The sequence below is a fragment of the Lonchura striata genome, chromosome 5 (genome assembly GCF_046129695.1).
Source record: "Lonchura striata isolate bLonStr1 chromosome 5, bLonStr1.mat, whole genome shotgun sequence".
In the NCBI taxonomy this organism is placed as follows: domain Eukaryota; kingdom Metazoa; phylum Chordata; class Aves; order Passeriformes; family Estrildidae; genus Lonchura; species Lonchura striata.
The window spans coordinates 28,462,092-28,489,317 of record NC_134607.1 but is presented as its reverse complement, the minus strand read 5'-3'; the positions used below and the strand labels follow the sequence as shown (position 1 = coordinate 28,489,317).

The window sequence follows — 27,226 nt, the reverse complement described above, 5'->3', positions numbered from 1 at the left end:
CCAAATAACCTATTTTGTCAGTTTATAATCTAGATCATTTCATTATGTACCTGTATATAGATTGCATATTATCTCACACAGGAAATCATTTCATGCTAGATCACACTGAGAGATAGTACTAATTCCTTGAAATTTTTGTGTTAAACATTGTGAATTTTTTTCCTTAGGGGAAGAAAAGGTTTTTATCTTGTAAGAAAACTAACTTAATTCTTAAAGGGAAAAAATGGGCAGTAATGAAACCAAAACCCACCAGATTTCTGAATGGATTTAAATTCAGCCAATTTTCTTTCTCTCTGTGGAGTTAGGTGTATGTAGAGCAAATATGCTTTTGATTATCTTCAAAACTAAAAACCTAGTTACAGGAATAAAATCCTCAAGTTAAAAGGTTTTTCTATTGTTAATTTAAAACAAAATTACATACTGTCTTACTGAAGCTAGTACAGATATAAAAAGAATTACATTTATGTAGAACTAATACTTAGGGGCATTTATAGTTTAAATTTGTACTTGTTCAAGAAGAGTGAATTGAAATAGTTCAGCCAATTAATATTTACCTGAAAATGTTTTAGTTTTTCTTTAATAGGAAATTTCACATAGGAAATTTTATTCCTCATGTTATTTTCAAATTTGTGTCTCCACACTAATTTAAGTAATCTGCAGTTGGCAGCTATCTGGAGCTACAGTTCAGCAGGAAACCAGCACAAATGTCAGATACTTACCAAGATTTAAAAACAGTTGGGATTTTTTGTGTATGCAGCTGGTGTTAATTCATGTAGATGTCTGTGTTATGATAAAAATGCATTAGGTGGTGTATACAGTAATACATTCTTTTTCTTTGGTTATTTTTTCCAAAATTTAATCTCATACTGTAGGTAAAAATATTTTTATTCAGGAGAATACAACAGAGCTTTTTCTTCCGAAGCCATCCAGTCATAGGAAAAGGCATGCAACAGGCTTCTTGTGTGCATTGACCTGAGTTATCAGCTTTGTGGGAAATCCCTGCAGTTGAAAATTAATTACTGTTGCACAGTTTTCTTTGAATCATGTGAATGTTAGTTATCCTTAATTTTACTGAATACAGAAAAAATCAAGAAAACAACCTTTGCTTAATATGCCAAGGATTTAAATGTTTAAGTGGTGGAGAGCTACACTGTCACATATTTTTTCTTTCTTACCTATTCATAGCCAGTATGAGGGTTTTTGATGTTATTTAAGGATGTCTTGTTTCTGTCCCTTATTCTTCAGTCTCTCCAGTGTTTCCCCCTTTCTTGTCACTCCCTTATTCTTACATGACAAAGTTCAAAGGAAGACTCTAAACGTTATTTAGTTGAGTGAAACCGTACCTACCGGTTGTTTCATTATTCTTATAGACTGCTTTTATTGTGCTCGCTTGACTTTCATTTGGGGTTGATGTTTTTCCAGTTATCTTCAAGAAAGACACAGACAGAATCCACTGACACACTCCTTCATAAGTGCAGTGTCCCACATGCTGTTGGTTTTCATAGATAAGATTACTGAAATGCCAGTCCTTTTTCATAGGGGACTGTTGAACAACATGAGTTAACCTTCAAAGAGAACTGAAAGCAGTTCACTTCAATACTGTCACCTTTCATATGTGAGTCTTTAAAATATATGAAGCAGGAGTGTAGTGTAATCTGAAATTTAAATTTTCTAGTGTTCTATTAGGGCATTGTCACAGAGTACATCTGTCTTTGTAGTTGCTGTGTAGAAATTGACAGCTGCATAGTGGAGACGTGTTTAAAAATTTCCTATACATATTTGATGTATTTTGGGTTTGCTTCAAGTGTTATCTACCAACAATTTCCAAAAGAAGATTGTTGTTTACCTAGGAAATTTTGGTGACATCAGAGATTGATGTATGATTCTTGAAGGTTGGGCATGTCAAGTCTTAATTGTGACAAGTTTAATGACCTTTTCAAAATACCCATTGTATACTTACCTTGCTCTTTTGTTAGAAAGATGAATTCTTTTTATCAGGGAAATATTTTGTGCAGTTATTACATCAGAGAAAAATGAAACTGATTAATGGATAGAAGGTAGATTTTACTGATCATTAAAAATCTTCCTGTATCAGTTGTGTACTAGTATGACAGCAGATGGAACAAATTAGGGTTTCAAGAAACCTTTTTTAACATTGTAAAATGCCAGATTATGAGATTTGCCTGTGTACTTGGTGATATTAGTATCTCTCAGTATGTTGTGTTTCTATTGTGTTTCTATTATTTCTGGTCCAAATGCAGTAGTAGAAAATTTCAGTGATGTATATAATTTACTTCATATTTTCACTTCCAGCTACACAGATTTTCTCAAGGTGCTGAAACACATGTAAGCAAGTATTTAAAATAGTGATCACTGAAGTAGAACATTCACACAGTAAAAAACAGAGTGGGGGAATTTATCATTTCTTAATACATACTTCACATGCAGTTATCAGTATACAACAAAGATTTCTTATTAAATCTGTTAGTAAATGTTGGGCTTTGTTTCTGCTCAACTACTACAAAATGATGGCAACTAACCTGTATATGAATATTATTTGCATTTGATCAAATTTAATATTGTAGTGAGGACTGCTGTTACTTAATTTTATATGATCAGGGTAGACATTGTGTTTGGAGTGAAATAGAATACAGTTCATTTTTTAAATTCTTGAGTACTTAATTTCTAATGAATCTTTGCTTCTCTGGAACACAGGCCAATTTGGATAAAAGTCAGGCTTCATATGCACAGCATTCAGTTACCATTCACTAAATGGAGGAAGTGAAAGTAAGACATGCATATCTAAGAAACTTATGTCTTTGAAGTAAAAAAAAAAATTAAAATAAAGGTTTCTCAGAAAAAAAAAGTCCCAAATTTGTATAATTTCTCTTGTGGTTAGCATAGACAGGAATGACAGTACATGTGTATATGGATATATATAATATTAATATTCATGAATTGAGTGTAACAATTTGACTAAATCTATTGACAGATCCACAGTCGTGATTTATTGTAGGAACACATAGTGATTGTTTCATGTGAAGTCTGACTGTAAGTTTAATTATTTGAGTGCTTAGTGGTATCCAAGAGTTTTAGCTGCCTGACTGACTCCAAGAGGTTTGGAAACATAAAACATTTTAATGTGTATTTGCAAACAAACAAAGTATTAGAGATCGTGAGAAGATGTATGAAGGCCTAAAAGGAATTATTTCCTGATTTGTTAAATTTGTCAGTGTAGAGACATGGGGACTGCAGGAGTCTGGCTGTTGAGTTGTCAGGGTATGTTTGGTTAATTTGTTTTCTAGTAGGTTGATAGGCCACTGGGAAATGTAAGGACCATTTGCTAAGAAAATAAAGCAAATTAAGGAGAGAAATTAGAAGGGGAAAATAAAAAAGAACCCCATTGGATTTCTTAATTTCTTTTTGGCCCACTCAAAATTTAGACAGGAGTTCTGCCAGGCCTGTGAAAATTTCTGCCAATGTAATTTCTGGGAACATTTTGAGATATAGGGGAGGGTTTTTATAATATACATAGAATGAATTAAGTGCATAAGGCAGAAAGACGGGGTAGAAAGCTATTTTATATCAATCAAAACACTCGCAATGTGTTTTAAGAAAATAAATGTTCCTTCCAGTTTTATTTCATATAAATAATCATAGTGTTAACTTCCTGATAGTGAAAAATCCTTTTCCTATCTCTTGATTTATGTTATTAAAATAGGGGGGGATTTTGAGCAACATAGTTGAGAATGGTGGGAGTTGATGAACACCTGGATAAAGGGCAGTGTGGTGCTTTTTTCAAGGCTTGTGAGGTGTGTGCATAGATAAGGTGCATTATACACTAGTATTCTGGAATTTTTCCTTGGGTCTTAAAAATGTTAATATTTTTGAAGGTGATGCCTTTTGGGTAATTTTTAAGATATTAACTATTAGCACCCAATGTACAATTGCTGTGTTTTTTAAGATGATTATAACCATATCTTCTATAATAATAAACACATATATCCGGAAGCCCTTCTGTTTTTCTTGATGCTGTAGGAATTGTGGAGCCTTTTACTGTACTTCACTATTTTTTTTTTTATTTTTAGTACTTTTATTTTAGTGCTTTTTTATTTTTCTTTTTTTTCCTTAATACTTAGCTCATTTCTTGGCCCACATTTGGCTATGTAAGAAATTAAATGTTATAGTCCCCTGTGTGCTTCATTTGTGGCATTCAAAACTGGTTTTTTCTGTGTGATGCAGATGGTAAACAGAACTGTAGGATTTATTGAAAATATCTAAAAAATTAGTAAATTTGGAGATTCACCCTATGCTATTCTTTATTTATTTAAGAAGACACTTGCCATGGCCATGGTGCTGGGGCTGAGTATAGATGACCTACCTTCAAATTCACAGGCTTAGATATGGTGAAGTCCCCTCTTACCAGACATCCAGTGTATCAAAGTGGATCAGGTGAGCTGACCTGTTTGGAACATCATAGTTTAGTTTGGGTTGGAAGGGGCCTTTAAATTTTTAGTACAATGTTTCAGTCTCAAAGGATTCACGTCATGCACTTCCCCAAGTACTCTGCAATCTGTCATAGAAGGAGGCTGTAAAGCGCTGAATCACATGAAGTTTTAATTTTCCTGTGTGAAGTACCTCTCATGGTAAAAAAGGCCTGGAAAATTAGGACTAGGAATGCAGCTGTGTAATTTACTGAAGTAATTCAAATATTTGCATTTTACTGTGGTGTCCTGTATGTCATCTCAGGAGTGGCAGATCTCTGCCTTGATCTTTCAAGTAGCAACTTCAGTTTCATTTTCTGTTCCCTATCTTAGAAAGCAGAACAAATTATTAGTTTTCCTAAATAGCTTTAGAAGGCAAATAAATGCTAAATTTTTAATAGAACTGAATTGCTGGAACTGCCTACATAGGAGAGCTTTGGAGTTTTCTGTCCATTTGCTTTTCAGTGGATAGTATACCTAAAAGCTGTTTTCTCACAATTACAGGGAAACCCTTACTTTCAGTGAAGAAAAATCTTGTGTTGATAAAAGCTCTGTGTAAAATCCTGTAGATAGTAATTTCCAAAAGTTAGTTCCATTCAGGAGCATCTCGGTTTAGGAAATGGAGCAGCCTTTATTTGTAGGTGTCAGGTCCTCCTGGGCTCCTCTGAAAAACCCCTAGGCACTAGGATTTTCATGCAGTATATTGATAAATAATTATTATGCTTTTTCATTATGTTAGTTGTGAATTAAAATAATATATATTGATTTAAGTCTTTAAGAAACCTCTGAAGAATTTTTTCATATATATCAGGATTTTGTAGGTGAGAGAGCAAGAATCTTTAAATGGAAAATGTTTAAAATTTGTTTCTTTCTTCTGGATCTTAACTGTTTGGGCATAAATCAATAAAAAATGTTAGGAAAAAAGATTCTGATCTTAAATCCTCTTAAGTAATTTTTGCCAATGTAATTAGAAGGAAATGGTCCTAAATATTACTGACTTTCTATAGTAGTTTCTGGGATCCTGAATGACAATAGCATTGGTCTGTATGTGATTCAGGAACTTAAAGCTTGTATTTTGCAATCATCTGTCTTACGTGTCATAAATTATATAAACCAAAGCTGATTCAGGAATTCAGTTTGTAAAGTTAGTTTTGATTTTTTAGATTTTGAGTGTGCACTTTTTAATGGCATTTTCTACTCTACTGCTTCATCAGTCTGTACCACTGGAACAGTTGATACTGTCTTTGAAGAAGTTGTAATTTTTTTTTGAGAAATGTTTCTGCTTGTATGCTCTTTTTTTCGTTTCAGAGTTTTCTGGAGTGTTTTCAAACTCCTCCACTAAGGTTGCCTCCCACTTGCATGTTTTAAAATGCTTTGAACAATCATCCTACAGTACAGAGATCCTGTTGTAGTGCAGAGCAATGTATGATCCTTATCTTAAGGAAGCTGTGGTTAATAAATGCTGATTAGTTTTCCTTTCTATTGTGTAAATCAGATTTTGCTGTTGTATCAGAGTTCTCATCTGATCTTGCCAGAGACACTTCTTATTCTCAGATTTGAAGAATATTAGTAGTTACAAGGTGAATAGCATTCTTTTGGAACCCATCAAACAGGCCATTCATTGAACCACGAAACTATTTGTTCTGTGTCACTTAAATCTTTAAAGGTTAACATTTTCTGGTTAGGATCTTGAAAGGTACTGCTGTTTAGTGTGTAGGTGCCACATCATGGGTTCATACTGAGCTGTCTTTGCTGTCTTTAGCCGTGACCAAGTTTTAAAAGCTTTATTTCAAGGGAACTCTTCACACCAGGCTTTGTAGTCTTTGCATAACTGGCTTCCATTTTGTCTGCATACTGAAGACTGTTTTAAGTACTGGAAGCTTTGCTATGCTCTGAAATTCATCTGTGTATTCTGAAAAGAAGAATTATAAAGTGCAGTAGGAATATTAAACTGCACTTTAGAATTTACTGTTTGAAGTAACATTGAAAGGGTTTCTCTTATTGTCTTACGCTCTTACTTTTGAAAAAAAATTTAGTGGATGCCTTCCTGTTTCTGCAGTCTGCCCATTTCCCATTTAAGAATATAGTAACTTTTGATGGTTTATTACCTTCAAGTATTCCTTTATCCTGTATGTGCTTATCTGTATGTATAAATCCCCCATAATCAGTGACATCCCCTTTCTTACTCTTGCTGGAGGTATTTTTAGCTACATTTTGAAACTGTGTTCTTGATGCATATAATGCACATGAAGGTCGTATTCTGTGTTTTCAATGACTTCCAGTATTTTCTTTTTCAAGAAAGAGGTCTGAATCAAAGTGAAACTTACTTAGTCCCTTTAGAAACCTTAGGTTTTAGTGATAGACTATATGGGACACTTGTGTCATGCTTACTGTCTCTGGACACTGCTATAAGGATGGCTTATTTAATTGAAAGCTCTGTTTCCTTTCAGAGAGACTTAATGGCTTTTTCACTGTCTTCCAGGTTCTCATATTAACTAATATCATGCTGGGTATTTATCTCTTTGGATCCTAATTATTTTCTATTACCCTCAACATGGAATGGAATTCAATTAAATGATCATTTTGGAATGCAGAAAGACAATTACATTTGAAGTAATTAATTTGGATCATGTTGGAGACACCAGCCATCCTTAAAACAAAAAAAAAACAAATAGAAATGAACACTCTTGGAGGAAGTCTTTGACACATATGAAACTATGCTCTTCATTCAATATATTGCCCCATTTCCGTAAGTTGCAAAGTCGTATGTGTTGTAGTATATGTGACACACACTGGTCGCAGAGTTTTACCAGTCCCAACATTATTATTCCCAGAACATGTTCTGTTAGAGCAGACTAGCTAAGAATGCTGCATCTCCGTCCTCTTCCCTTCCCCAAAAAACCCAGTCTCATCTTTCTTGGAGAAGTAAAACATACCAGGAAAAAAGAAAGGGTTTTTTAAATAAAGTACACATTTTCCTCTACTGTATATAGATTTTAATTAAGAGTAACATCAGTGGTTCTGGGTAAGCACACAAGTAACAACTGAAAATGAGACTAAGTAGTGCTACAGAAGTGCTGGTGCACTGTGTGCAGTCATTGTTTGAATGCTCCCAGGTTTTTTAGTGGTTGAATCTCAGCCCTTCTTGTCTAGTTTTAGAAGAGCACTTCATCTTCCATTTGGATGTGCTTGGTTTTGCGTTGAGCTATGCATAGTGCAGTTTTAATTTCTTTAGAATAATTTTGTGCAAGTTCTGCTTCTTTCTTTTTGTTTTAGCAGAACTGTAAGATGTGATTACAGAATTGTACATTTCAGACTGTATTCTTGAGCAGCTTTTTGTACATTTGTGGACATACTGTGCTGCTCTTTGGGCTATACTCAGATTTGTTCCTCTACCATGTTTTCCAAATTTCTGCTCTCTTTTGGAAATTACCTTTTCCTGCTTCCATTTATTTAGTATGGGCAAGAAGATTCTAACTTGCTTGATGTAGATAGTGAAAGTTTTAATTGCAGCCTAAGAACAAACTGGCACTGTTGAGAAAAAGTTAAAACCTTTCCTAATAAATACAGTTTTCTGTGCAATGAGAGACCTGTGGAAGAGTGTAAGGCTGATCATCTTTGCCTTACTTTTTTTTCTTTTTAGAGCATTTCCTTACTTTCAAAATGGTTGTGTTATTCTATGATGAGCAAGGCAGTAAATTGAAGTTGAGCTGAAGATTAGAAATGGCAGTAACCCTGCATTTAAGATTGATAGCAGACTTCATTGTTTGAGAATTGCCTCTTTAATTGAAAAAAGTTAAGTTCTGCCTCTTGAGAGTGGACTGCTTTTTTGAAGAAACTTAAGAACAGAGTGGAAAAGTAAAGGAAATGAACCACTATTTAAAGGCTTTTAGTTTGATCTTTAGGACTTTTGCGGGGGAGAGGAGGGTTGTCAGTCAGTGGTGTTGATGAGGCAATATGTGTAAGAAGTTTAGTACCTGACACAAAATTTCATTTCATGACTGTAGAGAAAGCTCATTAGATCTAACAAAATCATGAGCTTTTGGAAAGTTGCAGGCAGGATGAATTAGGTCTCATAGATTTTCTTTATATGGCCTTCTTAGTTATATCTACTGATTAAGTAAAATGCAAGTTCCTTAAAGCAAATGCAGATCTTCAATTTCACTTAGTCTAGCAACTACAGGACACTGGGTGTTTCATGATTCATGGTAGAAAATAGTTTTGTAACGGTATAACAGAAACCAAGTTCTCTAGTATATCTGATCTTTTTTTGCACATCAGTGCTACTACCATAAAGTGCTTAGATTTTATTGCCTTATTTTTTTCTGGCAAGTTACAAGGTCACTTGTGAACTGCTTCATCTATGACTAGACATGAGTGTATTTTCTTTAAGCATTGAGGTTTTCCTTTCTTAAAATAATGCTTATTCCTTACAATTTCTGAAATGTGAACTGTATAAACTGGAGTCTCATGGATTGTGTAAGCTCCTGTTATTAGGGGCTTGATGCTCAGGAAAATTGCTCCTGCTGATAAGCTTGCATGTTGTTCTTTTGCACTTTAGTATTCCTTTTTTGTCAAAAATGTTTTGGGTTTTCTTCCCCACTTACTGTAGTTTAACCTCAGCTGACAACCAAGTATCACCCAGCCCCTCTCTCACTTCCCATTCCTCCCTCCTCACAGTGGGATGAGGATGAGAATCAGAAAAAGGTAAAACCTCTGGGTTGAGATAAGAACAGTTTTACAATTGAAACTAAGTAAAATATAATAGTAATAATAATAGGGAAAAAGAATAAAACCGAAGAGAATCAAGTGATTCACAATACTGTTGCATAGCACCCACTAGCCAACGCCAGTCCGTGATCGGCCCCTCCCAGCCAATTCCTATCATTTTATATATGGGGCATGGCACTCCATAGTATGGAATATCCTTTTGGCCAGTTTGGATCAGCTGTCTTGGCCATGCTCCCTCCCAGCTTCTTGTGCACCTGCTCACTAGCAGAGCATGAGATACTGAAAAGTCCTTAATATAGTGTCAGCACTAGTCATCAGCTCAAACATCAGTGTGCTATCAACACTCAAATCAAAATACATCACTGTACCAGCTGTACTGTTCTGTACTCAGAACAAAATTTTCTCTATCCCAGCAGAAACCAGGACAGCACTGTTAGTAACCAAATCACAGTAAAAATGTCTTATCAATCTGTAGAATGAAGTGAATTAAGTGAGTCGTTAAACTCACAGCTTATATTTAAACTAGAATAGGGCTGGACTGCCACCTCAGAGAGCTGTCTCCATTACTATAGTTGTGTGTTTCTGTTGTATCCCTTGTTTCTTAACTTAGCAGTCAGGAGATCACATGGTCGCTTTGTTGTGTGTTGCTGAAAACTGGCTCCTTACCATTTCTTGCTACTGACTTGTTGACAGTGAGAAGACACCATTTCCAGGGACTGAGTGTGCCAAAAATGTCCATGTTCGTGACAGTGCAGTCATAAACTGATTGAAATAAAAATATGCAGCCCCTTTTGTCCTGGGTGTGCATGTACAACTCAATATATGCAGAGATAAGCATCCAAATCACACATGGCCTATATATGGTTAAATGTTTTGCATGTGCTCTTTATACAGGTATTTCTTTCTACTTTCACAGCCCATTGGGAATGTGAACTGTGCCCTTGTTCTAGCAGCAGTCATTACTTGATCTGTCTTCCTGTTTAAAATTCAGTCTGTGATCTGACTTGTTTCTGCTGATAGCTGCTTCACATTTAGTTAGATGCCTGAGCATAACTTGAGTAATGTGTCTCCAGCTTGTGGCAGGATGAAAACAAAACAGTTTGTACACCTTACTTGAAAGATAAGTCTGACAGGATATTGAAGAATAAAAAGTAATTTTTGCAGAGACACAAGAGATGTCCTTTGCAGAAAGTTTATTTTTAGATTTTAATTTCAGATGCCATGTGAAATGTACTGTAATAACTTAAATTCCCCTACATACTTTTTCATAAATCATACTCTGTTTCAGCTCAGTCTAAGACCCAACTCCCCCATAATCTGCAGATATTTTTATCAACTTGCTGAGAGTGAGGACAGGATTAATTAATACCACTGAATAATAGTTTGGTGCTTGACACTCAGAACAGTGCTACCTTTATAATTTTTCTTCTGTAGGAAATCAAAGGCAAATACTGGAGTTACAAAACAAACACTCTTGAATTAATATTTACAGTGTAAACTAAATTACAATGAAAGAGAATGCTTATATGTAAATCTTTCAGAACCTTGCGTAAATACACTCTGAAAAAAATCTGAAACTGTGTTTATAATCCAAATGGAAGGTCTCCTGGGGTGGAGGGGAAAAACTTTATAAGTCACTATACAGAAATGCTTGAAAAATTACTGGATTGTAAAAAGTAACTTGCTTAACTCAAGTTCCTCAGTTATCAGCCTCCTTTGCCGAGATCTTTGTAGTAAATAGACTGGAAGAATTAATAAAGGGAGTTCTGCCATAATTGTTTTACACTAAGAGGCTCTTTGGAGGGGTATGTGAAGTTACATAACCTAGTTTGACTGTGTCTGATTGTACAATGTTCATGATACCTTCAACTCTTTGGTAGTGGTAAAGATGGCTGGGGGGTGGGTATGTCTTTCGTGTGCTGGGAGTGGCATGCCCAGAATTGAATTTGTTTTAAAATTTTGTTCTCTTTGTAGCCTACAGTTTGCAGTAGCTGCCTGCAGGCTGGTACCATTGCCTTTGTTGAGTGCATTTCTGATCATATTCTAGAGTCTCTGTGGGATTCTTTCTTTGTCCACACCTCCGCAAACTCTCCCACATACTCTGGAAAGTCTTCAGAATGCTATCTTAAAACTTTTCATTTGCTTCTTTAATCAAGTATAGAAATTACAAGGACAATACTGTTTGTATAGCAAACCCAGAGCAGGATTGGCAACAGTCCCATCAAATAAGTATATTGTAATATAAAAATATTTTTAGTGTTTTCATTACGATTATGAAATTAAAATGTAGTATCTTTTGATGCATATAAGCTTTTGTTGGGGGAAGGCTAGTTAAAAACAGTACCATGTATATTATTGATTATTGGTGAAAGAAAATAGTGATCATTGTGTCAGAATTCACTAAAATGGAAAGACTACCAGGAAGAATTAGATAGTGTCATGAAGAAATCCACATCAGTCTTTACTTCCAATGTTTGGAAAGAACTTTAATGATTATGGTATTGAATTGAAATAAGCCTTTTGTTGACTTGGTAATCTGCCTGATTTGTAACATTTTATTTTCTTGGGTTTTTTTCCTACTTAGCTTTTGCAGCATGATTGTTTTAATAGCTGGAAACATTACTGCAAAGACTGATTTGATACTCCATGTAGTATTTCCCATGTTACAATCTCTGCTTGCTTTTTTTTTTTTTTTTTTGTACCTTACCTAAAGATTCATCCTGTTTTTAAAATCGGGACAATGAGAACTTCCTATTTATAATACTTCCTTGAAATTACATATTTTGTTAATATTCACATTCTTTTTCATCACACCAAAATACTTGAAGAACAAAAGAATAATGATACATTGTGTAAATACAAAAGGTTGTTAATGAAAATGGTATGATTTCCAGTTTGATGCAGTTTATTTTGTGTGTTATGCTGCAGGTCTATCAAATGGTTTTGGAGATGAGAGCAAAGAGAGAGCATTAGATGATACTCCAGGAAGAAAAGTTGAACCTCGTCGCCGCTGTGCATCAGAATCTAGTATTTCATCTAGTAACAGTCTCTTGTGTAACTCAAGGTAAAACTGTAAATATGAAATACAGATTTGAGACTGGATATATCAGTTTTCTATAGTGCTTGTGATCCACATTGGAGGATTGCATCAATTTTGGAAAAAAGAGTGTATTTCAATTTTCTCAAGTTTTGTCAGATCTGAGATCCCTTTTAAGTTTGCTGGGATTCTTCTGTTGAATTCAGGTTATTGCATATCCAGGCAGTTACATTTTTAAACTGGCTGTGCTTCTCTTGCTCTGTAAAGATACAGACATGTTTTTGCATATAGCATCTTGGCTTAATTACCTTCCTAATCCAGAACACTAAAATGTGTGTCTTTATTTTTGTGAGGGCAAGAGAGAAGCAACTTACAAAGCAGAGTCTTGTACACAGAAAAGGTGGTACCATAGCTTTGGAGCTGTGGGTTGTCAGTCTGTGGGTTGGGTTGCTGACTAGGTACTACAGTGTGGATAGTAACTCTGTTCCAGCTATTGCTTTTCTCTCCATGGAGTCTGTTGTTAAAGGCAGGACTGTCAGAATGGATACATCTGCCACCATTGATGTCTCCATCACCAATGGTGTATCTTCTGAAAGAACACTGATTTCTGGGTGATAGGTAGCTATCTCCAGTCCTGGGCTATGAGACATACAGGAGAGTATAGGGTAAATCCGTTAGACAGAAAAAGAGGGCTTTATTTGTGTGTTCAGGTTAAGGGAATGGTGTTAATACAGTCATGTCAAACAGACTTTCAGAAACAAAGATAATTTAATAGTGTATCTATTTTAAATGTGATATTCTAGATCAAATTGTCAATATAATTGTTCAGATTATATGATTTCTTGAAGAAAACTCAAGTCTGTAGAAAACAAATTTCCCATTTTGAGTAGAGGCATTTTACAATTGAAAGACTGGAATTTTTTAGTGAAAAATTAAAGAGAGAATGGGTGCATTTCCTGTGTAGTAGAACTGTTGGAGCAGTGGAACAGACTTTTGCTGATAACCAGGCAATTCTGTGTATGAAAATAATCAGAGCTTTGCCTTTTATGTTGTTTGTATTTGTTACTCAAAATATGTTTAGAGCTTGCTCCACTGATTTTACTCTGTACTGATGAAATTTAAGTTCTAGTTCAGAATTTTGATTTATAAGGAACAATGTTAATTATCAAGAAATGATTTTAATATTAATACTTTTGTAGTTTTAGTCTGCCGAAGTGTGGTAAAGGTAAACCTGCCCTGATACGGAGACATACACTGGAAGATCGAAGTGAGTTGATATCATGCATTGAAAATGGAAACTATGCCAAAGCAGCAAGAATTGCAGCTGGTAACTATAAATAATTGAATTCTTAATAGTATTGTGTGATTTTTGTCCATTTATTTGACAGATTCTTACATTATTATTTTTAATGCTTAAATACGTTAATCCTTCTAAAAGTGTTGTTGATATTCTTCCAGAAACTACTGAATTCTGCTTTTGACTCTTTAAAGACTTTTAAAGAATAGCATCTGACTCTGATTTTGATTAATTTTCTCTCCTTGCTTGAGGAAATAAAGAGGTTTTGAAATAAAAAGAGAAAATTAGTTTTCTTTTACAGATCTTGTAAAAGAAAATTAGTAATCCTGTGTGCTAGATTAGTAACCCCTTACTGTCATGTGGAATATTCTCTGACTTGGAAGAATTCTGAGGCTCTTACTTGTATATACACCTGAGAAGTCTCTGAGTCTGGCTGAATGCATCCTGTCAACTTGTGTATGATTTTCTATTCAGCATTAAAATACCATTTCTTTGCAGCTGAAGGTAGTGTAGATTTCTTTCTTATTAGCCCTCCTGAACAAGAGGACTTATACTGTTTTTATGTACCAGACACAGTTCCACTTATATATTTTTGAAACAGTCTGTAAATGAAGGATGAATTAATTGAAACCTCATGGCTCTTTCTAGCTGATATGTGACTACTTTACAAACTGTTACCAACAGTGCAGAGAAACAGAACTTGCTCTGCCGAATGACTGAATTTTTTTTTTTTTTTAATTTAATACTTTTTTCTTGCTATTTCTACTTTTAAAAGGTCTTAAACCACTTTTTTCCCCCGGTATTTTTTTGTAATGTCAAGATAAAACATGTATCTGCATGCCACCTTTCATTATAAATAAGCAATGCCCATTTGAAATACACTTTCTCTCAGCAGTATGTATTGCCTGACTGCTGAAAGAAAGTGCAGCTGCAGCCCCTGAACTGTATCTTGGTACCAGGTTTCCCCATACAAGAAGTGCTGCCTGACCTTTACAGCATATGAACTTGGATAGTTTTTCCTCCTTTGATTACCACCCCAGTTCCATCTTGAGGCTGTAACTCACTGTCTTCTGATCAGTCTCTGGACTGTGTCTAGGGGACCAGTTGTGGTTTTGGTTGACTGAAAGGCTTACACCTGTCTCAGGCTTCAATACATTGCTGAGCAACGGAGAAGAAAATTGAGGATTCTGTAGAAGTGCACAGTAACTTAAACTCAGTTGTTTGTTACCCTGCTTTTTGAGAAGAAATAAAACACGAGTGCTGGTGCCTGGAAACCTATTGACATTTTTGAACTTGACTGCAGGAAAGGGCAGGGCAGAGAGACCAAGAAAACTTGTGAAAAATAAATAGAAATCAAAATGCAGGTTAGAATTTAGGCATAAGAATAGAAAGGTGTACCAGTATTGCAAAGTTGTGAGGTGCTAATCTCAGTGTGTGTATCCAGGTATCCAACACTTGGAAATACATACCATGCAAATTGCATCTTGAAAATCATCACCTCTGTGACAGGATTGTCATCACAGTAAAAGAAACTGTTATTTGAAGTAACATAATTTTATGTTTTCTTTGGAGCTTTTTCAAAGGGAAAGAATAATTGGAATTTGGCAAACAGTTCCCAAGAATTAAGATATTTCAGATATGCTATTTCCAGAAGTGTCTAAACTCTTGTTCTTTATCTATAGGCTTGGAAAAAAGTATCAGTATCATGTAAAGACCTCTTACAAATACTGTCTCGTTTTTATTGGTATGTGTGTGAAAGTTGGTATTGGTATTTGGATTCTAAGGATCATGAGCTATTGGTTAGGAAACCAGCACATTTGTCTGAGGTTTCATTCTGGAACATTTTAATTTTATATTTCTTTGTTCTTAGAAGTTGGGCATAGCAGTATGTGGATTTCAACTGATGCTGCAACATCTGTTCTTGAGCCTCTAAAAGTAGTATGGGCCAAATGCAGTGGATATCCCTCTTACCCAGCTCTGGTAAGTGCCCAGCTTCCCAGAAGTACAGTACTGACTGTTTCTGGTGTGAAAACACACATATCTAAGGTAATTGGTAAATTCCCATTCAGGTTAAATAAAGGTGGCTTATTCTGCCCTCTTTACTATGTGCTGAGTTTGTTAAGTTACTGAAATACCAGATTTTAAGTCAATAATTTCTGCTACTCTGCCAGCGTTTGATATGTGCAGTACTCCTGTTGTGCAGCTAAGCCTCCTGCAGCCACTTGCTCACCCCTTGTGGGTGGGGGAAGGAGTTGGAAGAGTGCAAGTGAGAAAACTCTTGTGTTGAGATAAAGACAGTTGAATAGGAAAAGCAAAAGCTGTGCACACAAGCAAAGCAAATTCATTCACCACTTCCCATGGGCAGCAGGTGTTCAGTCATCCCCAGGAACACAAAGCTCCTTTACATCTGGCTTGGGAATACAAATGCCATCATGCTGAATGTCCCTTCCTTCCTCCTTCTCCCCCAGCTCTACATATGGAGCATGATGCCATATGGGATGGACTATCCTTAAGGTCAGTTGGGGTCACCTGGCCCAGCTGTGTCCCCTCCCAATTCCTTGTGCACCTCCAGCCTCCTCACTGGTGGGGCAGTGTGAGAAGGGGAAGAGGCCTGATTTCTGTGTAAAACAGCTCAGCATTAACAAAAACATCTCTATATTCTCAATGCCGTTTTCAACTCATGTCCAAAACATAGCCCCATACCACCTACTGTGAAGAAAATTGTCTCTATCCCTGCTAAAACCAGCATTCTTGTCTCAGTAGTCTTTGTTTCTACATTATGTATTATTTTTGCTGCAAAATGAGTATGAAAATACTCTTGATGCTGCAGCTCATTAAATAAACAAAAAACTCAGTTGCCGGAATAAACTGCAGCCAATTGTGTGAATGATGTACTGGAAACTTAAACTGTTGTTAATAGAGGAGATATATATGCATGTGTGATAATAAAGGAGAAACAGACACAGTTCTATTTACATCAAAGTTTGCAGAGAAAATATGGATGAGGTTTGGCTGTATTTTACCTTTGGGGTTATATGAATAGCTCATACACTGCCTTGATTTATATGAGTGTGGATAATCACGGCTTTTAATATGTGTGTTCTAAGGGCAACGTGAAATGTAATACAGTCAGGTTAAAACCTCTGGAGGTGGCATTCAGAGCACTTAAGTACCCTCAGTGGGTGACTCAGACACTTGGGTCAGATGCTGAAAATTTGATGATTGTCTCTTGAAGGATATTAGTGCTAGATTTCAACTGATGAAGACCAAAGGGTTCCTTTTGTGCCTTCTCCTTAATGTCAGCATTGGTGTTACTGAGAGTGGGATAAGTTAATTGAGGAGTTAAACCTCTGTCAAGAGAAAAAAATTCTTCTGATTTCTATGAGCTCCCCACAGCTTTCTATTAATTTATTTCCCAAAGTCAGTTTACTGTGGATTAAGATTGGTGCCAGTGTGGATGGTGGAAAAACAACAGGAGTTCTTAGAGGAGGAGATGGGTAGAACAGGCATAGAGTAAAAACCTTTCTTTGGGTGGAAGCTAAGCATTTCATAATGCTGTGATCTGCCTGCAAAGGAGTTTTTCCATCAGGATGGTTAATTTAACATTAGCAGCGTATTCCCTCCCTCAAGTTTTATTTAGAAAGACTTTGTGACAAAAACTGCAGGTTTTGCTGAACTGAGTCATTAAATTGGATATGCAAGATATTTGAAAGTTACACCTCTTTTTGGTTTTCTTTTTAAATTTTTGCTCCAGAGTTTGAGCATGTATTTTACCAAAATACTTATACCTTAATATAGGTTGGTTTTTTAAGGTATATGAATTAAACCCCCAAAATTTGACACCAGTTACAGCTTCTAGAAATCCTGGTTTGACTTTTTCATTCTGAAACCTGCTTGTCAGTTCAAAGTTGTACTAAGTGGAATTCAAATGGGACTTCTAAAAAGAGCTGATATGGGTGCAAAATGCTTTTTTTAGTCTTTTCAGTGAAGTCTGCCACTGGGTCTCCACTATGCCTATTCAGCTTATGTTAAAAAGCTGTGTGTAAAACCAAGTCAGTTTATATCCAGTGACTGTTTAGTTTACTATTTATTTCTTGTTAATTTAATTTGTAATATCTTCTTAAAATCAATTGCATAATTTTAAAAATGAGGAACTGTCCTTCTCTCTTACAGATTATAGACCCTAAGATGCCTCGTGTTGCTGGCCATCACAATGGTGTTACTATACCAGTGCCACCTCTAGATGTACTGAAAATTGGAGAACAAATGCAGACCAAATCAGATGAGAAACTATTCTTAGTACTATTTTTTGACAACAAAAGAAGTTGGTATGTTATTGAAATGTATTGTTTGATGCAGTTACTTAAAATTTTAAGAGTCTGTAGCTTTGGTCTAGGAAGAAAATCAAAATATTATTTTTCCACGGATAGAATTCCTATGGAAGTTAAATAAACTGTAAGGTTAAAATTTCATATTTGAGTCTATTTTTGGACCAAGGTATATATCATCACTGAAAAATATCTCTTTATTGTCAGTTTGGAAAAAAATATTTTAAGTCGTTAAATAGTCTTTTTTTTTACATGCGACTTTCATTTATTGACCTGATGAAATTTCTTATTGCTTCATAGTTTTTTTAAAAGTAATAGTCTAACATTTATCTCTATCATCCTTCATCATTGCTTTCTGAATTACAACACTTCTTCTTCCAGTCTGCTCAAGTGCATTTTCTTTGAATTTTTAACCTCTCTTTGTTTCAATGCTTTATTAACACTTTCATTTGAAGTTCTTAAACTTTTCTAAATTCTTTTTTCATTAAATCTTCCCTATTTCCATTTATTTTGGCATCAGCAATATGCTGTGTAGAGCCTGAAGAGGGTCATTCACACAACAAAACATTCTCTTACCCTCCCCCATGGTCTTTGGGTTTAGGGCTGGTGGGGTTTTTCTGTGGAGGTAGGAGGAGACACACGAGGTTTTTTTAGTCTTCTTTTGGTTTGTAGGGTTGGTTTTGGTGGGTTTTTCCTAGGCATGGAAGCTTTTCGTCTACCTTCTCCCAAACTATGTAATGTCTTTTCTATGTTCTCTGTAGACCCTCTCCTCTCCTAGTTCCCATGCAGGTCAAGCTAACTGTAAACCTGTCCATGTCTCATTTTTCTCTTGACTTTGCTTACTTTTAACTATCACTTTTCTCTTTAGATGATTGTATGTGGCATTGAGTGATGCTGCCATTCTCCTGACTCCCTCTGTGCCAGTACAATATCACTTAAATAAACTAATGCTTAAAATTTATAACTGGTGTTTGCTCTTCTGCCCCTTGAGTTTTTTGGCATAATTTTTCTGTTCTTTAGTATTTTCTTAATTAATTGGTACTTTGTCTTAATTATCTTTGTTCAGTTGCTTAGGATTCCATAAGATCCTGCATTCTTCTGCCTTTGTTTGCAGAGAACGTTTCATTTAAACATACTCAGCCTTATTTCTTGGTTTTTTTTTTTTTCCTCTTACTGGTGTTGCCAGTGTAATGCATGTTTTCCCTGGTGAGTTTCTTAATAATTGCTCTGATTGCTTCTTGATCTGGGGAGTCCTCTGCAGCTTAAACTTTTCTGATTAGTCTCTATATGCAGGTGGTCCTAAATCATGTAAATATTGTGCAAAGTTGTCTCTAATGGGTACTCTGCATAGATGGACAGGAAAAGACTCAGTTCTTCTTCCAGCCCCTTTCCTCTTCTCCACCCTGACCCCACCAACTTGTTTTGGTAATGATTATTTTATTGTGATTTTTTTTGGCACTCATAATTCTATCTCTGCTGTGTTCCTTTTAGTCTTGAACCCCTGTTTATGATTTTTATTGATCTCAGGGTGTCTGTTACCTTCATTCTGTGATATCAGTGTCTATCCCCAATGGATTTTCATATTTGTTTCTTCTTCTTCCCCACTTATGTCAGGTGGACTTGCAAGGCTTTTTTTTTAAAAATACCCCCTTAAAACTTCTTCTATCTGTATTAAAACTGGTAATGGTTAGACTGATGCTTTCCATGCTATTATACTTGTGTCCTTATACTGACTCTTCACATTTTATTTCAGTGTGTGTGCTCAGTACAATAGGGCTCTAGTTTAGAGTACTTTAAGAAAATGAAAATAGCCTATTTTTTTATTTAAAAGAAAATTTTTGCAGATTTGGCTGATTTCCTGTTGGTTTGGCTTCAAATGGTCTCCCTCCCAAACTAATGTTTTTATACAAAAAGAGGGCTTCTGCCTTTTGCAGGATTGGGATTGCAGAGTACAGTAGCATATCTGAAATATAATTCATTAATTGACCTAATTTTTGTTTTCCTCAATGACTGTGACTTTGGAAAACAGGATTACAATCAACCTTTATGAAAATGACATAAATTTAATTTATAATTTTAAAATAAATATTTAGAATGCTTTAACTAGAAGAACAGGATGTAGAGCTTTTTCCATTATCACTCCTCCATGCCCAGAATTTGAAGACATTTATGGAGCTTGAAACAGAAAAGGACCCTGAATACGGAGCATGCTAAAGCAGAATTTCCTTGCCAGCTTACCTTTCCCCATAAAGAACAAATCAAGATGCCTGAAATGTAAGGCAAAAATCCATCATCTGAAAACTCCTTGTAAAAGAGACTGTGTCAGGTGAATCTTGAGTCATGCCCATTGTTAGTTGCTGCTGCCTATTCTTTAACTGCATCAGTATTTTAGGCTAAGTCCTTTCTGTTGCTACTTAATTACTTAAGTACAATCACAGAATGTATTCTCCGTTTTATGGAAGAGATTTTCTTAATATTTAATGTTCTTTAAATATTTAGTGCAAGTAAGCACTATCTTAAAAGGTGTTTTATTGTTTTGTTTAAGATGGTGAAGCTGATCTGCAATATGAGAAACATGGCATAGTAGCCCTGACATTTCTGGACAGATTTCTTGATCTTATTCTATATTTAACAGATTTATTTTTTACCCTTTTCTTACAGGCAGTGGCTTCCCAAATCCAAAATGGTTCCCCTTGGGATAGATGAGACCATAGACAAGTTAAAAATGATGGAAGGACGTAATTCAAGCATACGAAAAGCAGTAAGAATTGCTTTTGATCGTGCTATGAATCACCTGAGTCGGGTCCATGGAGAGCCAGTCAGTGACTTCAGTGATATTGACTAACAGAGATTTTCTAGCAAGGCATGAAAAATACCACAGAGACTTGAACTCTACTAATGAACCTCTTTGTCTAAAAGAATGTATTGAAGATACAACCCCTTAATTGTTGATTCAGTGGCTGAGTTCTGCAAACTTGAAATAGTTGAGCAATTCTTCTAAATCACCATTGCCATATTGATTAATTATTTTATTGTGCTGTAGATTGGAGGATTTTCCACTAAACCTGTTAAAATGTCTTGTTCATAGTGTTCATAATTGTACATAAATGTATATTCAACACTTAACTTATTCTGATTTTAGAAGTAGCTCCTTAATTCCTTTTATAATTTTGTTGGGGAGGGAACTGGTTTTTGTTTTTTCCATGCTTTATACTTTTTTTTTTCTTTTTTTTTCTGAGGTTAAGTTACCTAAGCACCATCTTTCAGCTTAAGGTGTTTAGTGGATCGTAAAGCCTAATATCAAAATGGCATCAAATATATGTTTGCCTAAATCATATACAGTATGGTGCTGCTTGTATAATTTCTTCCTTGGTCTGTAGCTTCTGAAAAAGACTTCTGAATGTTTGTGTAAATTGTTGCTCTTTGCACAAAGTACCACATATTTAAGATTGATGTAAATTTACAATTACAAATATGTATTTTAAGAAAGGAAATTGCATTATTTTGGAGGGTACTTTGTGAGAAAGACATCAATAAAAATTATACTATGTACATCACTTGCAAAACACCAAAAACACTCCATTGTTGCCCAAAATGACTTAAGGTTGTTACTGTTTTAAACAAATCTGGCTTAAAGCCTGGAAGCATATGATTTCTTTCAAAACCATATCCCATTTATCTCCCATCGGTTTAATTTTTTTGATGTGTGTGCCTCCCTGTGTTTTATTTATTGTAGAAAATGTATTAATTTGCTTTATAATGAAAAATAAAATTGACAAATATATTGATATGCATTTTTATACAGGCACATGAGAAGACAACTTGCTTTGGGAGAAAAATGTATTGGAAATTGTATAAAATAAGTCGATGGTTTGTGTGTAATTTGGTTTTTTGGTAACTTGTAATCTTTTGTTTCCAATGAGGGGATTTATGTAACTTTTAATTTAGAACACTTTGGTAGCAATAGAAACTTTGGATACATTTTTGTATGGTACATGTGATGTATATAGAATTAGTACTTTATTTTTATTTTTAAGAAGTAAAGCATTATGTTTGGGCAGGGGGAAGAAGGAGGGTGGGTTTCCAGAACTGCATTTTTATATTAAAAAGAAAAAAAATAAAGTCAAGATATTGATTGTTGTAGCTACTTTATTCCTACCTTCACTGAGATACTGAATTTGTAACAATGAAATGGCAAGGTATGTTTGCAATGTGATTTATAATGGCTCCATTATTTATAAATGCACTGTGTTTGAACTCTTTTGCAGTGATATCGTAAATACTGTACCAAGTTATATAATATGAAACACCAAATAATGCATATGAATGCACGAAGTATTTATGCCCAGCTTTTTTATAAAGGATTAGCAAATACAGCAAAACCAATACTTTTTAAATCTTTTTTTTAAAACTTCATTGAATAGCATACTTCATTGTTAAACCTGCTTGAATCTTTATTTTAAAGGGACAATTACTTTTTAAATAGTTTTTACTGTTTTTATTCTCTATTGTTTGTAATACCCCCGTAGAAGCTTGAAATAAAATTTCTTTCTCAACTGTAAGTTTTGTCCTGAATTTAGCCCCTGAGATTTTGCTGCAGTGCCCATTTTCTTCCTCCATGACTGCGCTGTTCCAGAGGCACTGAACCAAGAAGCTGAATGTTCTCCTGTGGCACCCAGCATTGTCCTCGCTGAGCCCTTTGCATAGGAGCTATTCCAGTTAGCTGAGACCAGTTGCCTGTGGTGGACCCTGGTAATTAAGGCTGAGTTGGATAAACTTCACAAATGATCAAGCAAATAGTTTTCTAAGACTTGACAGCACACACAGCTTGAGGGAGAGCAGTGATGGCAGGTACCCTGGAAGGACCATCATTGAGGTATGCTGCTCTGAAGGCCACAACAGCCGCATCAGTTAGAAAAATTAAAATCTGGTTGTTTGCATTAAATATAATGACTTCAAGGATCTGACATATAATTGTGCTCTTCTTTAAAGGGAATGGAACCTAATTTGGGTAGTGTTGAGACAGCAGAACCACTTGTCATCATTAGGACTCTGTTAAAGATATTAAATAAAATACACTACATCGGATTTTATTTCAGCCTGGTTCCACAAAATGTACTCAGATTTTGTGTGTGTGAAACTAGATGATGATTCACAACCTCATTTTGGTGTGCAGAGAAATGGGCTTTTTTGCTGTCATGGACCTTGGAAAGCTGAAATGCAGTTACAACAGAAGTTGGATGACAGTACGTGTATGATAAGGATGCTGATACCTGTGAAATATGAAGTGCCAGTAAAAAAGAAAGCACAGACTTGCAAAATGATTCTTAGAAGTCTTCCTTCATTCTCAGTTGCTTTGCACACTAGCAACATTACAGGGGGGGAAAGAGCTCATCTTTTGCAAAAAAGCATTAATTATTTTTGCTTTTTTTATTTAATCACATCATCAGGGAAAGCTCTAGTTCAAACTTTGCTCAGACTTCTGAGTCTTATTTTATGACTTTTCCAGTCAGAGATGGTTTCATCAGTTCTTGGAGAAAGAAAATGTGCCGGCTTCATCTTACAGGGAACTGTATGCACTTAAAAGAATTATCAGCTGGAAAACTTTACTGATTAAAAGAAATTTGTTAAATATCCTGAAAAAGCACGCTGCATCTTCTGGTGAAACTGGCATGAAGGGCTCATTTAATTTTGTTCAGGTTATGTGGTGGAAACTGTCCCAGGAATTCTTCCCAGACCCTGTCAAGAGGAGGTTGCAGCAGTGTCAGTTGGTGTTCCCATACTCTCTTGTGATGAAATCCAGTGGCTCTTGAGACTGGGTTAAAGCTTAAAATAATTTCTCAGACTTGCCAGTCTTTAGTGTGACTTGGGTGTTTTTAGCAGATTTCATACCTACTTATGAAAGGAAGTCTGAGCTCCAAAGTTGCCTTATTTCAAAATTCTAGGGCCTAACCAGATACAGTAGGCAGATGAATATGTGCACATTGGAGTGTACTTCACTACGTTTTAGACTAGGTTCTTCTATGATGGTAATAATAACAATACAGAGTAATATATAATTATATATAGTAATATATATTAGTATTCTAATGGAGAGAAAAACTGGAATACCACATTCTGGATTGCCAGCTTCTTGAGGAGTGTTACAGTTATGAGAACGGGGTGTAAGTTTGCACATTCACTGCTCAGTTCTGGTGTGATCATTTCCCGTTAAAAGAAGTGTGAGACCTACATCGTCAGTTGAAACTATGTGAAAATGTCTTTTCTTGTATCAATATATGAGCAATTATTGTATTAATATTTAGGGGGGAAGTGTGACTAGAGAATAATGCTTTTTTTAAAAAAGTTTGTTACCGACTTCAGTGATATTTTTGGGGAATGTTTGTTGTGATTTTCTGTCTTTTACACTAGAGGGAGCAATACACACGGACCATCAACATTACAAAATAAGTATTCCGTTTTTCCTTTTCAAAATGCTGCTATTAAAACTTGCTGCTCTTAAACAGTAAGTCTTCTTCACTCTAGTGTTTCTAGTCCATCAAAAGTAGCTTTCTCTGTTCTTTCTGCAAGTGGGCTGATTTGGGAATGCTGAATTATAACTAGAGTTAGTACAAAGGACGAATAGCACTGGATTTGCTGGCTATCATGTCTAATTACAAGTGACAGATGAGTAACTTCTTAAATTTTTATTTAGTTGTTGGTTTTCTTTTCACAGTTGCATTCTGTAGTGTTAGAAAATGACTGAGAGGTGGTTGCTGCTGGTAGCGCAGTGCAAGTCAAACACATCAATTAACAGAAATACTCAGGTTTGGAGGTGAAGGTTCCAGATGAGGCAGTTGCTCTGTCCTGCAGCCTGGCAGGGGGAGGTTGCCTTAAGGATGTGTGCTAGGGAATGAAATAAATTCATCTCAGTCTTGTGATCATATGGGTAAAGGTTCTTGCCCATGTAAGAACAAACTTTCTCACCCCCACTATATCTGTAACAGAAAATACAGAAGTGAAATGTAAATGGAGGAGACATTTGCTATCCACATCTAGCTTAGCACCTTTGGGTTACCTTGTTTAGATTTTTGTTTAACATCATTCAGTTGGTATGTCTTGCCTATTTTAGCAGTTCTTTGAAAGATTTATTTCCTCTAAAACTTTCAATGTAGAAAAAGAGTAAATTGAAGGTAATGGAAGTTTGGAAAATAATATTTTGGAATAGCATGAAGTTAAAAAACTTATTTTAAACTTTTGGGAGCTGGTATTTGATAGGAAGGGGCTCTAAATTTATTTTTGCCTACTTATTCAACTTTTATTGGCTGTGCACAGAAACTGCTATCAAATCCCTGATGGTCAGGAAAGAAAACACAGTATCTCCACAGCTGTACTTTAACACTATTCACAATATTTTTCAGTTGTTTCTATGTGTTAAACTAACAGTGCAGTGATTGCAGTCACCTCATTCTATTTTCTTCTTGTACTTCATGGAGAGAGGTGACAGAATTAGAATTTTATTTTCCTTTTAATAGTTTAAAATATTCTTTAAATTTTTTAATTTATCCCCATGATATCACATATCTTGTCATCATACTGCTGCTCTGCTGCCTTTGTACTGCTCTGCTCATTTTTATTTTCACAGTTCCTCCAAGCTCAGCTCATTTTTTGGTTGTTTTGACCTGTTTTGAAGTCTTCACTGCAGCAAGCCAGCACTTTCAGCAAACCAGGGGGGTCTCCACTTACTGGGCTGAAGTGGCTAAAGTCTGCCTATACAGAGAAGTCTGGGGTAATGTGAATAGTTTCCATGTCCAATCTTTGGTCGCTCCTCTTTACATGAAATTTTATGTATTGATACCAACTTTTCTCATCTCTCCTATTGAGCTGAGGTTTTGGTCTTGTCTCAGCTGTCTGGAGCCATTCTGCGCCATGAAGGGCTTCACGCTGTGAATTCTGGGGAGTTGTAACTGTACTCTCTGTTCAGCTTCCCTGGCAACAGTCCCAGGTAGGTTTAGCCTGAGAGGATGGGTTAGGAATGCTCACACACCTTCCTCTCCTCTGCTCAGTTACTGGGTCCTTCCCTCCTCCAAACTTGGCTCCGTGAGGAGACATTTACTGTCCACATCAAGCTCTATGAGGATAAGAATTTTCACAACCTGATTAAAAAAAAAAATCTAAAACCAGAAAAATCTTATCTAAATACATGGAAAGTATAAGGAGGACAAAGGAGAATCTACACTTGTCATTTTAATGGGAAAACAGTTGCTAATAGATGGTGCAAAGGTGATTAAGGAATGGAGTTGTTTTGATTGATGATTAGGGCTTTATTTGTCACTGTATTTGAGATTTTGACAGTTCATTTCTTCAGACTCCTAGTCCTTGTTAAAAAAAGTTGATAATACCTTTTTTTGTAATTTTGCTTTAGGGCCATGGAAACTTCATGCTGAAGTAGACGGAGAACCACAGGAACATGAGTAATTTTTGTCAATAATCAATTGGGAACTATTGAAAAACATTAGCAATTTTTTACCATGAAACTTGTAGGATTTTGGGACTTGGAAGATTGTCTAATTTTTCAATGTGCAGAGTTCACAGAGGTATTGTAGCACTGTAAACTACTTCAGTTGTAAGAAAACCAATAATGTCTCTTTTTCTTAGGAGTTATTTAAAAAATTATTTACAATTAAGGTGTGCATAAAGTGTTGCTGCTTAAGGTTTTCTGTTTAGTACTTCTATAAGGAAAATTTTTTAAGGAAATAATTTGATAAGGAAAATAAGAATAAAATTATCTCAATTACAAAAAGCCATAAAACTTAATAATAAATGTAATAGCTATAATATAGATATAATATTTAAAAGAATAATACTAAAATAATGACGATCATATATTGTAGAACAAAGGGATCCATTTTATTTACCATAAGGGTTTTTTTTCTTATAATTCTGATTTTTAATGTTGCTTTAATAATAGTCTTGTTCCTCAGCTGCTCCTCTTTCACAGAGAATGACTGACAGCAAACCAATGCTTGTCAGGAAGCACGAAAGATGTTACACATAGGAGAGCAGATGTTTGGACAATCCCTATCCTGGTGCTCAGTGCATCAGTGCTTTCCTTCCACGAATCACACAGTGCAGGAACTCATGGGCAAAGCAAGCAAACAAGCATCCTGCATGGATCTGACATGTGACCATTGAAGCAGTGGGGTAGAGACAACTGGGCATTAAAAACAAAACAAAAACTTAATAATTTTGTGACAGGAACCGTGCAATAGCAGGTCTCTGTCCTTGATAGCACAGAAGGTCTCTTCAATGCTGTGTTGTTAGTTGTTAAGCTGCCTCATGACAGGTAAATATGACTTCTTATGTAATT

General features: G+C 35.5%; 1 protein-coding gene across 3 annotated transcripts in view; it reads left to right on the top strand.

Annotated features, from left to right (window-relative positions):
• Positions 1-22,439, top strand: part of BRD1 (bromodomain containing 1) — a 56,541-nt gene extending 34,102 nt beyond the window's left edge. For all 3 annotated transcript variants that reach the window (XM_021555230.2, XM_021555233.2, XM_021555232.2), the window contains 5 exons: positions 12,144-12,279; positions 13,452-13,579; positions 15,420-15,529; positions 17,723-17,877; positions 20,539-22,439. In XM_021555230.2, coding sequence (XP_021410905.1) covers positions 12,144-12,279; positions 13,452-13,579; positions 15,420-15,529; positions 17,723-17,877; positions 20,539-20,722 — 713 coding nt within the window. In that variant the 3' untranslated portion in view covers positions 20,723-22,439. The remainder of the gene's footprint in view (positions 1-12,143; positions 12,280-13,451; positions 13,580-15,419; positions 15,530-17,722; positions 17,878-20,538) is intronic.
• The last annotated feature ends 4,787 nt before the right edge of the window (positions 22,440-27,226 follow it).